Genomic DNA, 15,570 nt, shown 5'->3' with positions numbered 1-15,570 from the left:
TAAGAATTTCACCCTTTATTCTTTCCTGCCATTTGTTCACCTTTAGTAATCTCAGGCACACCCCTCCATTATTACATCAGCAGCAACATGTGATTCATAGATATTAGGATTGGAAGAGATGTATGCTATCATCTAGTCCATCCCTTATATCACTGCCCTGTATTTCTTAAACATTCCTTACAGATCCAATACTTTTTTTTAGTAAAGTCTTTCACCGTGGATAATGTAAGCATGCCATATTAGAAATGAACTATAAAACAGAAGTAATTAGGCTATTTTCACTGCCCAAGTTGAATGAAGTGCAAAAAAATAAAAAGTATTATTGGTGAAAAGTAAACTTGATTTTTAAAATCTTTCCCTTTTAATAATCTAAGGTGTTAGGAATACATTTATATGCTAATTGCTTTGATGACATTCCAGAGCCCAATTTTAGAGCCCTTAGTACCTGGAAATATTGTAAAAGTTCTTCTGGTCAATGCATTTTGGTGAATTCCTTTTCCATATGGGTACCTGACTTCACTACATGTCTTTGAAGAAACGTTTTATCTGTTTGATCTGAACATGTGTGTTGTCAACCTTGAGGGATGATCCCAATGAGCTCGCAGTCTGGCAGGTGGATAGAGTTTAGGAGAACAGGAAAAATGTGCTATACAAATCAACAAAACTCACTATAGATAGCATTGGCAGAAGTGGGTTTTTAAGATGTACTTAAAAATGGGGAAAGTAAGGGTCTTGTGGATGATCTCAAGGAGATAGAACCACCGTGGAGGCTGCATGGAAGAATGTTCAGATGATTGAGAGGCTGACAAATGGGTAGAGAAGGATGAGAGAGTTACTGATCTAAGAGCAACACAAAGCAAATAAGGAAATTCCATTTTAATGTAGGAATTTTTGAGCTGACAGTCTCGCCAAGGACATCTATCTAATACAAAGTACTGAGTCACCAGCTCATTCTCATTCCATTTCAAATATCAGTTTGGTTGTAAATTTCACACCTGGCACAGTCATTGGAACCAGTGTCAGCTCTGTTATGAAATCAGCTAGTGGCTATATTAGCACTTCTGCATCACCCAGCAGCTATGGCTCCTCACTGCACCACATTTCAGATTATTAGATGCATGCAGTTATTCTAGTTTACAAACTTGATTTACTAGCTCTTTTACAATAAATAGCTTACCGTGTTATGTTTATATTTGTCTTTATAAAGAATATATGTGTTGCACCAACTTTTGGGTGTAGTTTATAATTTTATAAAAATCCCCCTGTCCCCCAAATCATAGCTTGATCTTATCCTAAGCCTTCATATTGGAATAATCAATATCCTAGTCAGTGGTCCTTGTCAGCCTAGCATATTTTTCCAAACTGTAGTCTGGGGAGAGGTGGCTGGTCATAGGCTGCTTCAGATAGGTGAAAGTCTTTTCAGATAGTCCCCCAAATATTGAACCTCATCATTTCAAAGAGGCATCTGGACACATGTAAAAGTAGCTGGGAAATAGGAGGCAGGATTGGCCTCTATCGGGTCCACTGCTGAAGAGGAGATGGAAAAAGGAGACCCTTTCAGCAGCTTCAGCTGCTGATCACTGTCAGTAGGGGAATGTTCAGAGGAGCAGAGAACAAGGCAACTAGTCAATGTGCCCAGAGGCGCATGGGAAGAAGAAACGCTGATATCTAGACTGCATGTCCAAGAATGAAGGGGCCAAGTGGAAGCAAAGCATGGAAGGAAAAGGAATAAGCAGTTCAAAAATGTACAGGGAGAGAGGAATAAAACAGAAGAAGAGGAAATTAAATCAACAACAAAGGAGACTGCATAGCAAATTCAAGAAGGATAGATCCTTATCACATTAAAGTTGAAGACAAATACATGCAAAAATCTCTACAGGGATGTTATGTGATCACAAATGAGAAGAGAAATGGTCCATTGGCTTTTTCTATTGAGATGTGAGCCATGGTGGTAAAAAGTTTGTAAACCCTCAGTCTAACAGAAGCAGGCAGAAGATGCATCTGAAAAGTTAGCCAATAGGTTCTCAATTTTTTACATGTTGATCAGCAACATTCTGATACTGTCATAACAAGCATGAGAGGATGCAATCTGGGCTCACCCAAAACAATTACCTGTTTCTATGTCCTGATTATTCATATTAACAATTTGGATCATCCGCTTTGTGGAAACTAGTTTGTCCTCCTCTTCTATTACAGGAAAAAAATTCTCCCAGAGAGCTCTGAGTGATAAAAAAATTAGCTAACTGAAACAACCCAACAAGTAACACTCTGGATACCATATTCCAGGTGCTAATTTTCCTACAGAATAGTCTGCCTTGTGAGTTGAGTTAAACAGTGGGGGATAAAAGTATAGTAGATATTCTCATATAGTATCAAATTCCCTTATTACCTTCTGGATTCAAAGTATCTTGTTTTATAATATGTGGGGACAAGAGATAAAGGACCTTTCAAAGACCAAAAAGCTGCCCAATAGTAGTTGCATCCACATACAGAGAAGTCACTGAATCTCCCACATCAGTCTTCAAGAAACTCCAGTTTGCCAAAAGTATGAGAAGACTACTAGCTGGTCGCCATATGTATTATAATGGTTCTTCTGTCTTTGATCCTTGAACTTGTAAAATGCCGTCATGAACTTGTAGCTGAGAGTTGCAAACTGTTTGGGGGACTCCCAATGACTGGGAACAGTAAACAAAAGCGCAGTAATTCCAGAAAGAGATGGATAGGGGAGCCCTTATAAATATTTAGCACAAACACAGCTGAAAATATGTAATCTGAAGAGAAACTCTGGGATTAGGTAACCAAAAAAAAAAAAAAATTTACTCTGGTAATCTGAGGCATATGATCTAACATCTCCAACCACTCCTTCCCTGAATTTAATCATGAGGTGCTGGTGTCAGGGCATTCTCAGTTGAGAGGGCCGTGACTCCAAAACGTGATTCCCTTGTTGGTTAACTGAAGCCTGTCTTGGCTAACTTTCAAGATGACTTGTTCTATCAGGCTTTTTCTGGGGAGGGACACACAAGTAGATGAATGGAAGGTGATGAGTTTTGAGGCAGGGCAGTTTGTCGTTTGCTATAAGTTTGTCTACAGTGAATGTATGTGTACCCAGATATGGAAACATATTTTATAAACTGAATGAAATACCCCCTCCCCCACTAATGCTGTAATATGAATATATTCTTTGTGTGGTAGACTCTGCAGAAGTAGGAGGGAGGGATCACTCAGTGGTTTGAGCATTGACCTGCTAAACCCAGGGTTGTGAGTTCAATCCTTGAGGGGGTATTTAGGGATCTGGGACCAAAAATCTGTCTGGGGACTGGTCCTGCTTTGAGCAGGGGGTTGGACTAGATGACCTCCTGAGGTCCCTTCCAACCCTGGTAGTCTATGATAGGAGTGAAAATTTTCACATGGGCACTTCACTGCAAAAGCTAATAGCTCTTTTGACATTAAACTGTGTAAAATGTTTGTTGTGATTAAGATGTTTCAGTGCTTTCTGAATGATAGGGCTCTCTACAGCCATTGTCACCCTCAACTAGGTTCCTGATAGAAAATTATTGTGTGTGTTGTTTAACTTTAACTTTGGTATTTACAGACATCAAGTAAACAGAATCACTACTATGTGCTTTTGGCAATGCATAAGTCACTCAATCTAGCATTGTAATTACCTATCCCTTTGTAATAGGAAAACTACTTCAGTGTTACAGTAAATGTAAACAGGCTGTTGGGGTTTAAACCACAGGAGGAAGGAGGAATCAAGCGAAGGTTTTGGTTGGGGAGGTCTTGTCATGAATTACTGTGCCCCTCCCAGTGTATTGTATGTCCCAATTCTGTTAAATCCACTGTGAACAGATACCTGGGGAGAGCACTCCTGTCTATTTATACTCAAAAACATCCTTAAAAAGAGTCCACACAGTAGTATTGTAGGTTATTAGTATCCTTTTGAACTATTTGCAGTGAAAAAAAACACCACAAACGAAATACCATTATATAGGGAGTAGTATTTTACATCACTTAGAAAGCTGATCTTTACCATCATATCATAAAATTAAACCTTGAATTTGGTTTGAAAAAATTGAACAAAAACTATTTATAATCTTTTGTGAAGTACCATGAATGCTTAAATAACAGTGGTGATGTTTGTTTAGTGACTTAGAAATGATGCATTTAAGCTGCTATGAATTCCTTATGTACCTCACTTTTAATCTTTAACATGGGGCCTGATTGATATTTAGACAGATCAGTATTTGGGTTTCTTATTCTCATGAGAAAGTTCCGTCTCCACTATATCTAATTAAGTGTGTTATTTTTTTGTACTATATCTATTTGCATTATCTGTGGATTTTCCAGTGTGCCCTTTCAGGGCACTAGGAAATTTATTCATAAATTTCAAAATCAGTGGGATATCAAAGAATGTATATAATTTCAAACTTGAAATCCTGACTTTAAATTTTGTTCAGCGATGATTCTGTTGTAAAGCTGATGAATTGCTTCGTAGAATGATTGGAGGGGACTGTAAACCTTGATTTTTGTAGTATTCTGGTAACATGTATTTCTTCTTTCTCAAGATAAGTCTAACAGGTGAGTAGATTACTTTTCATCACTGTTTGTTTAGAAAAATAAAGACCTAGAAAACAGTTATAAAAGTTACTCCTGTAACTTAAAGTGACTTCAATAGAACTATTCACATGTTTAAACTTAAGCACATTCTTAATTCATTGCAGGCTTGGGGTACCTTTTAAAACTGGAAATACTGTTCACAATCATTCAAAACTGTGAAGTGTGAATGACAGTTGAATTGCCTATATTAAAAGAGTTAAACATCACATAATAGAACAAAAAGAGACTATTGAATTTTGGTTGTTATTGGTAGCATAATTATTGGGCCTTTTTTTTAGCGTGGGTTATAAGATTTCAAAAATAGAGGCCCTAGTTCAGCAGTTCATTCTTATTCAGCAGAGCAGTAAAGTCTGCACTGAATTAAGCGTATGCTTAAAATTGACACTATAATGATGTATGTGCTTAAAGATTTTGCTAAATATGAATACACATAAGCCCGTGCTTTACTACTTTGGTGAAATGGGGCCAGAAACATTAAGTAGCAGAGGAAAGAAAGGGGGAGGAGAAGCAGCTGCAGGTAGGGGAGGGGGTTTTAGTGGGTTATAGATTGTTGTAATAAGCCATAAATCCAGTGTCGCTATTCAGTCCACCTACTATAAAGAACTCAAAGAAGACCTCACACAACAATTTACCCAGGAATTTAAGAATCTCATCAAATCCCTCCCCAAACAACTCCGAGAGACTCTACATACTCATCCTCCATGAACATCTATATGCTTCCCAAGATACACAAACAAGGGAACCAATAATATCTAGCCATGGCACTCCTACTGAAGGAATATTGGGACTCATAGAAACCATCCTCAAACCACTCATCACACAAAGGGTCAGCTTCTTCCAACTAACTTCCTCCACAAACTTCACAATATTAACAACCTTCCTCAGAACACCATCTTTGCTACCATGGAGGTCACCTCTCTGTATACGATCACCCTTCCAATGATGGCTTAGCTGCCGGCCTCTAATATTTACAAGACAATGGACAGCCCTCAGATTTCCACCCCAGACACATCGCCAAATTCATCCATTTCATTCTCACCCTTAACAATTTTACATTCAACAAAACACATTTTGTCCAAATGTGAACAACCATGGGTACTAGGATGGCGCTCCAAAATGCCAACCTCTTTATGGGCTACCTTGAAGAATTGCTGGGCAAATGCACCAGGAAACCAATGGTGCACCTGAGGTACATCCAAGATATTTTCATCCACTGGACAGACGACTTCAGCGCCTTCCTAGATTTTCATCAAAACTTTATCAACCACCGCCTGTCCATTAAATTCTCTCTGAAACACTCCCACACCAGCACTAACTTCCTGGACACCATGAGCAGCTTCAACAATGGAACCCTAGAGACAAATATATGCAAGAAACCCATTGATCACCATGCCTACCATAACCATTCCAAACACACAAAGAAATCGGTTATCTACAGCAAGACACTCAGATCCAGAGAATATGCTCCGAGGAGGAAGTCCAGGATATACGCTATAACACAATCAAAACCTCCTTCACCAAACAAGGATGCTCCATCAGAGAAGTAGATCACATCATGGAACAGGTCACTCAAATACCCGAGAGAACCTGCTTCAACACAGAAATAAAGCCTTCTCCAATCGCCCACCTCCAGTTGTCACCTGTCACCCCCCACTGGCACCCATATGGGGTATTATCAAACAAGTACAATCCATACTCAGTGAAGACTCCTATCCTGAAAGAAATCTTTCCTGAACCGCCTCTTCTGGCCTTCAAACACCCTCCTCACCCCAACCTCTTCATACTCATCATCAGAAGCAAGGTCCCCACAGACCAGGATATGTTAACTTAAAGCGGCACCAGACCCTGCCAGAACAACAGATGCAAAACTTGCTCCACTATTACAATGATGAACACACCTTTCAAGACATATGCCTATCGTAACGTGGTGTATCTCATCCAGTGCACCAAATGGTCAAATAGCAACTATGTGTGGTTACACCCATAATGGCCACACTCTTGAATGAACTCACACAGCAAAATGATGAAAGACAAAAATACCCCATCTGTGGGTGAACACTTTTCGCAAAGTGATCATTCATACCTGGCCTATCAGTCCTCATTCCCCAAGGAAACCTGCACACTTTCAAAAGATGAGCTGAGGAGCTTAAATTCATAACTTTGCTAGATGCTAAAAATCATGCATTGAATAGACACTGGATTTATGGCTTATTACAAAAATCTATAATTTACTAACAACCCTCCCTTTCTCCTTCCTTGTCTCCTTGTGACTGGAGGGATGGTAATGGGCCACTTTACCTTGAATGGTCCCTTGAAATATATGTGAACTACTTATACTAAACAATTTGTTGTACCTTGAGTAAGTTTTCCAGACCTGAAGAAGAGCTCTATATAAGCTCAAAAACTTGTCTTTCTCACCAACAAAAGTTGGTCCAATAAAAAAATATTGCCTTACCCACCTTGTTTCTCTTGAGAAATGAGGTCAAATTCTGCTGCCCTTTATGTTCTTTATTCCTCGGGTAATCCTGTTGAGCTAGATAAGAGTCTGACCATAAGTAATGTTTTTATCTAGAATTAATGTTACAGTGGAATCTTGGAGATCTTTCTTCATGCAGTTAATAGATTTGAAAGGAGACAGTTGCAAGATTATTTCTATGAATTAGTATGGAAATTTGAAAGGGATTTTTGTATGAAGTTATGTTACAGAGCTACAGATTTGGTTATTTATCTTTCTACCTTTGAGATTTCATGCTCCATTTGCAGTGCTTTAGGGGTTTTTTTGAGAACCCAAAAATATGCTTGCTACCTCACAAACATGTGCCATGAACAAAGTTCCAGCTCCAAAGAGCAGTCTGCATAATACCAGTGCTTGTAGAGGTGTTAAAGGAAGGGCATGAACGTTTCTGTATAACAGTAATGTGGAATTTTAGTTAAGAAAGGATAGCTAAAGATGCTGGAGTAAAATAAAAAAAAAAACAGAAGAAACTTTAAACCTATTTTGTCTTTCAGTCTTGGCCTGTATATGAAGATGTGCATAACAAGATGTCTGAACTTTCAGCGTTTTTAGATTTGCCTTGTTTTCCAGCTATAACTGATAGTTGCTTTCTTCATCCAAACATCTTGTGCATTAAATATCTGATGGAAGCCAACTTACCTGGTAAATACTCTTTAAAACTTACCATTTAATTAAACCTTGATCTTTGCATTCTATTGATCTGCTAAGGCTCTCTAGCAAAGGAACTGATGAACTATTCTCATACTAGCCTTATCATACTGTTGTGACAGTGCTTCCCCTCTTCCTTCTAAGTTTCTTAACGTTTAGATATGGAACCCCAAAGATAATTACTACAGAAGTAATTTAATAAGTTGTTTGAACATTGAAGTAGTATGTGCTTGATCCTGCAAGGTTCTGAGCACCCAGACCCGGACCCAGCAAAGTGCTTAGCAATGTGCTTACTTTAAGCATATAAATAGTCCTGCCAATCATCCTTAGGACTGTTCACATTCTTAAAGTTAAGCATGTGTTTAAGTACTTTGCTGGGTTGGAGGAGAGCACTTTGCAGGCTCAAGCCGTGTGTGTGGTACTCATTTTAATTTCATGAGAGCTGTTGTACATTATTTTTTATAAGGTTGTTCTTGATTGCCAGTGTAGTTAGGGGATACTTCATGACTTCCAGTTTAAACTCTGTTTTTAGGGAGTTTATATTGCAATTGCTTCTGTTGTTTTAATCTCAATGTAAACATTTTTGACATACATTTGAATAGCTAGTATTCATTTTTAAAAGTGGCTTTTGAGACTTATTTTCTATGCAAGCTGTAACTAATTTCAGTAAGTTTTCAGTTGAAGTTATATTAAAATATATAAAAATCTGATCACAGAAATTAAAAGAAATAATCCCATTTTTCTCTATACAACTATCTGAAGCTCAGCTGGACATTTCTCAGTATTTACAAACTGAAATGAAAAGTACCTTGTGATTCTAGTTCTCTGGGGTCACCGTGTCAGGGACTGTAAACCAGTTTCTGACTTGCTTGATTTCTGAGTTAACTTCAGAATTAGTACTGTGTAAACATTCCATATTTTTTGTTTAAATAGTAAACATTCAAGATTGTCTAACAAATGACTATAGAAACTAGTATATATGCTATACATATTGGGCTTCCATGCTGCGGGTATCTCAAATGTCCCAGTTAGTTAAGATGGTTGTTTTCACCAAAATAGTTTAGAAATGGTAATTTATTTTTTCATACATATCAGATATTTTATGAGTATACAACAATCCTTCTCACTGTGTGAACTTGCAGTTCTTATTTAAGGTCACATTTGAATGTGTAAAAAGAAGAAACCTCGCATTTAGGGCTAAAATTCCAGACTGGACAGTCCATCTTTTAATCATTCTGTGCCTGTGTAGCATTACACCATAGGTAACATCACATTATTTTGAAATCTTGAAATATCAACTAAGTGAATTGAGGATGGTCTGTAGGTCTGCAATTTTCAGACTTACTACAAAGAAATTCAAAGTTGTCAGACCTTTTTTAAATTATTATAAAAGAAGAATAGTTACAAAGGAACAACAAATGGAATCCACAATAAAACTTAACATAACATTTTTTGTGACTATCTGAAAAAGGAGTAATAGGATGGGAGAGTGATTTGGACAAAGAAATTGATCTGGATGACTGTTTCTCTGTAAGGGAAAGGGGATATTCATCTTCAATTTATGTAGCTCGTAAAGAAAATTTGTATAAATTATTGTGTAGGTGGCATTTGACTCCAATTAAGATCCATCCTGTATTTGTTACTAGGAAAGTGCTCTGTTGGAGAGGTTGCAGGGAAAGGGGGAAATACTTGCACATGTGATTGTGTCCAGGAATTAGACTGTTTTGGAAGGAAATTATTAAAGACATTGTTCCTATGACAGAATACCAACTTCTTAGAGATCCCCTGATCTGCTTGCTTACTTGCTCCAGGAAAGGATCTACATTTTAAACAAAATGACAAAATATATTTTTATTGTTAGCAGCTAGACTTTGTGTTGCACGTTACTGGAAATAAGTGACCTTTCCTTCTTTGGAATTGTGGTGTAGTAAAATATGGACTGTCCCTGTAATGGAAAAGCTTTTGTACCACGAAAATCACCAAAAAGAGGATAGGTATTTAAAATTTGGTTACCATTTCTAGATTTCTCAGAGGAGGGAGGGCTTTCCAACGTGGAATCCAGAAGCTTTAGCCAGGTTCTTTGAATATTAATCTGATCCTGAATAAGTAATATATGCTGTAGTATGTTAACATTTTATTTTAACTTTGCCTTAATAAAAAACTTTAAAAACCTAAAAAAAAAAAAAAAAAAAAGGTGGCTAGGAGTATACTATGTGATTTAGGCTATAGTGAATTGATAATTCCACACTGTCCCAAGGGGATATTATGAGAAGTCACTTTTTCTTTTATTATTCACTATTTAAACATATTGAAACTTTCTTGTGTAAGAGATGCTATTGTTGGTAACATTTTATTTTCAGGGATTGCAGTGGTTTGATGCATATTCTCTGTTGTGTGTTTAGTGTTATGTATGACGGTGACAACTGGAAAACAGGTCTTGTAATAATTTAGCTCCTCACAAGCAATAGCTGCTGTGGGAATAGAAAGTATAGCTGAACTAGTGTTGCACACAGTCAGAATATAGCAAGATATTGGTAATCTTTTTGGAATGTGATGGTGTAATCAGTTCCTGAGTTTCTTGCTAAACTGGAAAGGTAGGAAATGTAGGGATTTTGCACCAGTGAAAATAAGTATACAGTAATATTGGACTGTTCAGATGCAATACAACTGGTGTTGAAATAATATTGAAGTCTCTGAATTTCTTTCCTTTTGTGGTTTAAACAGAGAGTAGTTAAGATTAGCATTGTAAACTTTAAACTGTGTCACTTCAGGCCTTGTTTCTGCAATCACTTACACACACATTTAATTTTATTACCGAGAGTAGTCCTATTTAAAGCTACAGGACTACTTGAAGTAGTAAAGTTAGACCCTGATCCTGCAAGTTACAGGTTGTACAATACATATTTAAGATCTGCCATAATTAGGGTATGACCAGGGTAGCCTAGCAATATCATTATTCCATCCATAGAGTCCAACAAGTTTTTTATTCAAAGTGTAATTTTTCTTCCCTATTTCATAGGATATATTCTAAATCATACTAGCCTACCTCAGAGGAGTGTTCTGAGGGTTAATTTAGTTAATAGTGGTAAAAAGTTGTATTTCGAAAAATTTGTATTTTTAAGGTGTTAGAAACTGGCATATTTAGCATGTCTGTACAGGTTATTTAACAATATTTTACCTTACTTTTCTTAATTAGATGAATTGCACAATTGGACTTGCAGAGTGGTAAAAAAGATCAATGTTGGAGAAACAGACTTTCTGACACTTGATCCTGTGAATAAATCAGCAAGGAAAGTAAAATATGATGTTCTTGCTGCAGCCATCATTATAGTGGTGCTCAAATTACTATTTTTACTAGATGATCAGTATGAATGGTAAGTCTGATTTATGAGCAAACTTTCATGTCAGAAGGGCCCAAATTTTCTGACATGTTGCACTAAAACTTTTTTTAAGCCACTAACTCAGGCCCAAAGAATGGAAAGCAGATTCAATAATAGGCAATGTCAGTTTCTTGCTGTAACTCATGATCTATTATTTAATGCTACTGTACCTTTAGCTAACTAATAATTTTAGTTTAAAAATAAGCAGTAGTTCACATCCCAGTTCACATACATTGATAACCAAATCTGATTGTTTTAAAGATAGAATTAAGGATTAAATGGGTGGAATTTTTGGTGTCAGTGGGTTTGTTTTTAAAAAACATTTTTTTTGAAAGTTTCAGAAGTGGAAAGTATGATTTCAAAAAACAATCCATCTAATAAATGTGTGTGTGTGTGTGTGTGTGTGTGTGTGTATATATATATATATTTTTTTTTTTCAGGTTACATGCAAACTTTGCTGGAAAAAGAAATCAGAAGAACAAAGAAGGTACTTAATATGTCGGTGAAAAGAATCTAATATAATTTTTAAAATGAAATTTTGTAATTAAACTAAGTAGGTCATGGATTTATTGACCTTAAGAATGTGGGGTTTGGTGCTTTTTGGGGTTGGTTTTGTGTTTTTTTTTGTTTGTTTTTTTTTAAATGATGCATCAATTACTCCTTTGAGGTAAATTTAAAAATCTAGAAGCCCATTTGCAGAGTTGTTGGATCTACATTAGCATGTACATTTTGTAGTATTAACTGTTAACTAAAATTTAAATGTTAATTTGTAATGTTGGGCTAGACTAGATAAAAATTTAAAACATTTCCACTTAAGACAAAACACAAACTTTTTTCTCTATTTTCTGAAAAACATTTGAAGTTTTAATAGCTTCTGTTCTTCTTTGAGTGATTGCTTGTATCCATTCCAGTTAGGTGTGCGCGCGCCGCGTGCACGTTCGTTGGAAGACTTTTTACTCTAGCAACACTCGGTGGGTCGCCTGGGCGCCCCCTGGAGTGGCGCTGCTATGGCACCGGATATATACCCCTGCCGACCCAGCCACCCATCAGTTCCTTCTTACTACCCGTGTCAGTCGTTGGAACAGTGGAGCGCAGCTTAGCTGACCTCCACTTCCCTAGCTACTCGTAGTTCTCTCGTTCATTATTGTGTACATAGTTGTAAACTTTTTATATAGTTATACTTAATTTATCTGTTTATAGCATATTTAGTGTAATATAGTTCAGAGGGGTTCAGGGATTAGCCCCTTCCCCGCACCCGGTGCCGGGGCCCATGCCCGGTTCACCGGGTTTCAAACCGTGCTCGGCCTGTCGCAAGCTGATGCCGACAGGAGATCCACACGACTCCTGTCTGAAGTGCCTCGGGGAATTGCATCTGACAGCTAAGTGCCACATTTGCAAGGCTTTCAAGCCACGAACAAAAAAAGAGCGGGACTTCAGACTTAAACCGATCCTTATGGAGGCGGCTCTCACCCCTTCGTCTTCGGCACCGAGCGCTGGTCAGTCGGCGGGCAGAAGCGCCTCCTCGGCACTGGACCGCACTGGTACTACCAAGGTATCTCGCACCGGCCGTCGCTGGCACCAAAGTCGGCTGCACGCCGCTCCCTCTCCCCAAGGTCGAGAGAAACTAAGACTCCTGCAGCTTCTGTGCCGCCTGCACCGCAGCCAGAGAGCTCGTCTAAGTTGGATCGCCCGGCACCAACACCTGCCACGGCACCGACAACGTCGGCACCGTCGATTCCGGTCCCACAAGGGCCGTTGAGTCCAGTGCCTGTTAGCTCCCCGGCGCATGCTGCGGTAGAGCTCACTATCCCATCCACACGGGAGACATTCTCAACGGCGAGGGATCTGATTGCCATGACAGAGTCGATGCTGCCTCTACTCCCGGCACCGCTGGTGCGGGTAATACACTCTATAGGCAAGCCAACCTTGATAAGACCACCTTCTGTCAGCACAGCAGACCGGCACCGTTCAAGATCGCGGTCCCACAGACGTTCCAGGTCCAGACGATGCTCCTGCTCCTGATGCCGCTCGCAGTCCTGGCACCGTTCTCCTCCTTGGTACCGGTCACACTCGCGGCACCGGTCGGCATCCCATTCGCCAGCACGCTACTCTCGGCACCGTTCCGGCTCCCAGCACCGCTCCAGGCACCGTGACTCCTGTAGCTTCTCCCGACGTCGAGCCTTGAGATCTCAGTCGACCTCCTGGCACCGCTCCGGTGGCAGGTCCCGATCTCGTTCCCGGTACCGGTCTCCAGTGCCGAGTAGAGCAAGGTCCGCCAGGGATAGAAACTCTGCCCAGGGCTTCTCCACTCCTCCATGGCCATCCAGACACACTTCAGTGTCGTCCCACGCGGACAGCTCCTATGCCCTGGACCGTGATTCGGATGTGCCCACTGGCGTCTTTCAGGAGGCCCAGACCCAGGACCACGGCCCACATCAGTGGTCCTTCTGGACACCTTGGGTGTATCACCAGACCCAAGGTACTCCAGTAGTTCCGTCTCGCTCTGCCCCATCAGAGCACCGAGTGCCAGAGGCTACAGCTAGCCGCCCCCCTCCGGCTGGTACAGAGGAAGCACCTGTCCACCCACCAGTCTCCCCGGTCCCACTGGTGCAGGAGGTGGCCCAAGAGCAAGAGGCCACACAGGACCCGCTCGTCCCCGGCATCTCCTCTTCCTCTTCTCCAAATGAGGTGGTGGCAGGAACATCCTCCTCGGACCTTCCTCCAATCGACCTGAGAGCTCATCAGGACCTCCTCAGGAGAGTAGCACTCAATATGAACCTCGAGGTGGAGGAGGTCCCAGAGGTAGAGGACCCAGTAGTGAGCATTCTGTCAGCGGATACCCCCACCAGAGTGACTCTACCATTTATCCGGACCATCCAAGCCATTGCCGACACTATATGGCAATACCCAGCCTCTATCCCTCCTGCGGCCAGGGGAGTCAAGTGTAAATACATGTTACCCTCTAGGGGGTACGAGTATTTGCATGTCCATCCTCCTCCCTGCTCACTAGTCGTTCAGTCTGTGAATGAGAGGGAGCACCATGGCCAACAGGCGCCAGCCCCAAAGTCGAAAGAGGCTAGGCGAATGGACCTGCTCGGCCGAAAAGTGTATTCGGCAGGCGCCCTGCAGCTCCAGGTGGCAAATCAGCAAGCCCTGCTTAGCCACTATAATTAAAACAGTTGGGCGGAGGTGGGTAGGTTTATGGAGCTACTCCCTCAAGACTCCCGCTAAGAGTTCACTGCCTTCTTGGAGGAAAGGAAAAATGTGGCCAGAACTCCCCTCCAGGCCTCGCTAGATGCAGCCGATTCAGCAGCCAGGACTCTGGCCTCAGGCGTTGCCATGAGACGTATTTCATGGCTGCAGGTTTCCAACCTCCCACCGGACTTGCCGTTTGATGGCAAAGGTCTTTTCTCAAAAAAGACTGACCCTAGACTGCAAAGCCTGAAGGCCAATAGGGTCATAATGCGTTCTCTAGGCATGCATACGCCGGTGACTCAACGCAGGCCTTTCCATCCCCAGCCTCACCGCCTGTACTTTGTGCCTAGACACAGACAAGACTTGGGCAGGTGGCGCGGATGAGGTGGGCGTAGACGCCAGTCAGGACCCCAAGGGGGCCAAAACCAAGGTCCCTCGAAACCAGCAGCTGGACCCAAGTCCAACTTTTGAAGGTGCGCCCGAGGACGCCATACCAGTTACAGACCAGGATCCTTTTCCTCCCTTCTCCAGCTGTCTCTCCTACTTCCTCCCGGCATGGTCCCAGTTAACCTCAGATCTCTGGGTCCTCCACACGGTGAAATATGGATACTATCTCCAATTTGTTTCAACCCTACCATCCCATCCTCCAACCCCGTCCCTCTTCAGGACGAGCAATTCCTCTTGCAAGAGGTGCGGACGCTCCTCGCCATGGAAGCGATAGAGGAGGTACCAAAGGATGAAAAGGGCAAGGGGTTTTACTCCCGTTATTTCCTAATCCCCAAGTCAAAGGGAGGTCTCAGACCTATCCTAGACCTGCGAGGACTCAACAAGTTTATGATAAAGCTGAAATTCTGCATGGTGTCCCTAGGAACCATTATTCCGTCCTTGGATCCTGGAGACTGGTATGCAGCCCTCGATATGAAGGATGCGTACTTTCACATTGCCATCTTTCCTCCGCACAGGAGGTACCTTTGCTTCGTAGCTGACAGTCAGCACTTTCAGTTTACGGTCCTGCCCTTTGGCCTTTCTCTGGCCCCAAGGGTATTTTCAAAGTGTATGGCCGTAGTCACTGCATATCTCCGCCGACGTCGGATACACGTATTCGCGTATCTGGACGATTGGCTAATCCAAGGAATGTCCGAGACACAAGTCACCCAGCATGTGGGCATCGTCAGCGACCTATTTGCATGTCTAGGCCTGATGATCAATATGGAG

The 15,570-nt window shown here is 41.1% G+C and overlaps 1 protein-coding gene across 4 annotated transcripts in view; it reads left to right on the top strand.

Annotated features, from left to right (window-relative positions):
• Positions 1-15,570, top strand: part of TAF1B (TATA-box binding protein associated factor, RNA polymerase I subunit B) — a 70,229-nt gene that overhangs the window by 42,979 nt on the left and 11,680 nt on the right. For all 4 annotated transcript variants that reach the window (XM_032779731.2, XM_032779732.2, XM_032779733.2 and 1 more), the window contains 3 exons: positions 7,627-7,774; positions 10,977-11,154; positions 11,601-11,647. In XM_032779731.2, coding sequence (XP_032635622.1) covers positions 7,627-7,774; positions 10,977-11,154; positions 11,601-11,647 — 373 coding nt within the window. The remainder of the gene's footprint in view (positions 1-7,626; positions 7,775-10,976; positions 11,155-11,600; positions 11,648-15,570) is intronic.

This window comes from Chelonoidis abingdonii, chromosome 3 (genome assembly GCF_003597395.2).
Source record: "Chelonoidis abingdonii isolate Lonesome George chromosome 3, CheloAbing_2.0, whole genome shotgun sequence".
Classification (NCBI taxonomy): domain Eukaryota; kingdom Metazoa; phylum Chordata; order Testudines; family Testudinidae; genus Chelonoidis; species Chelonoidis abingdonii.
The sequence above is the reverse complement of the archived record's forward strand: the minus strand, read 5'-3'. Positions and strand labels throughout refer to the sequence as shown.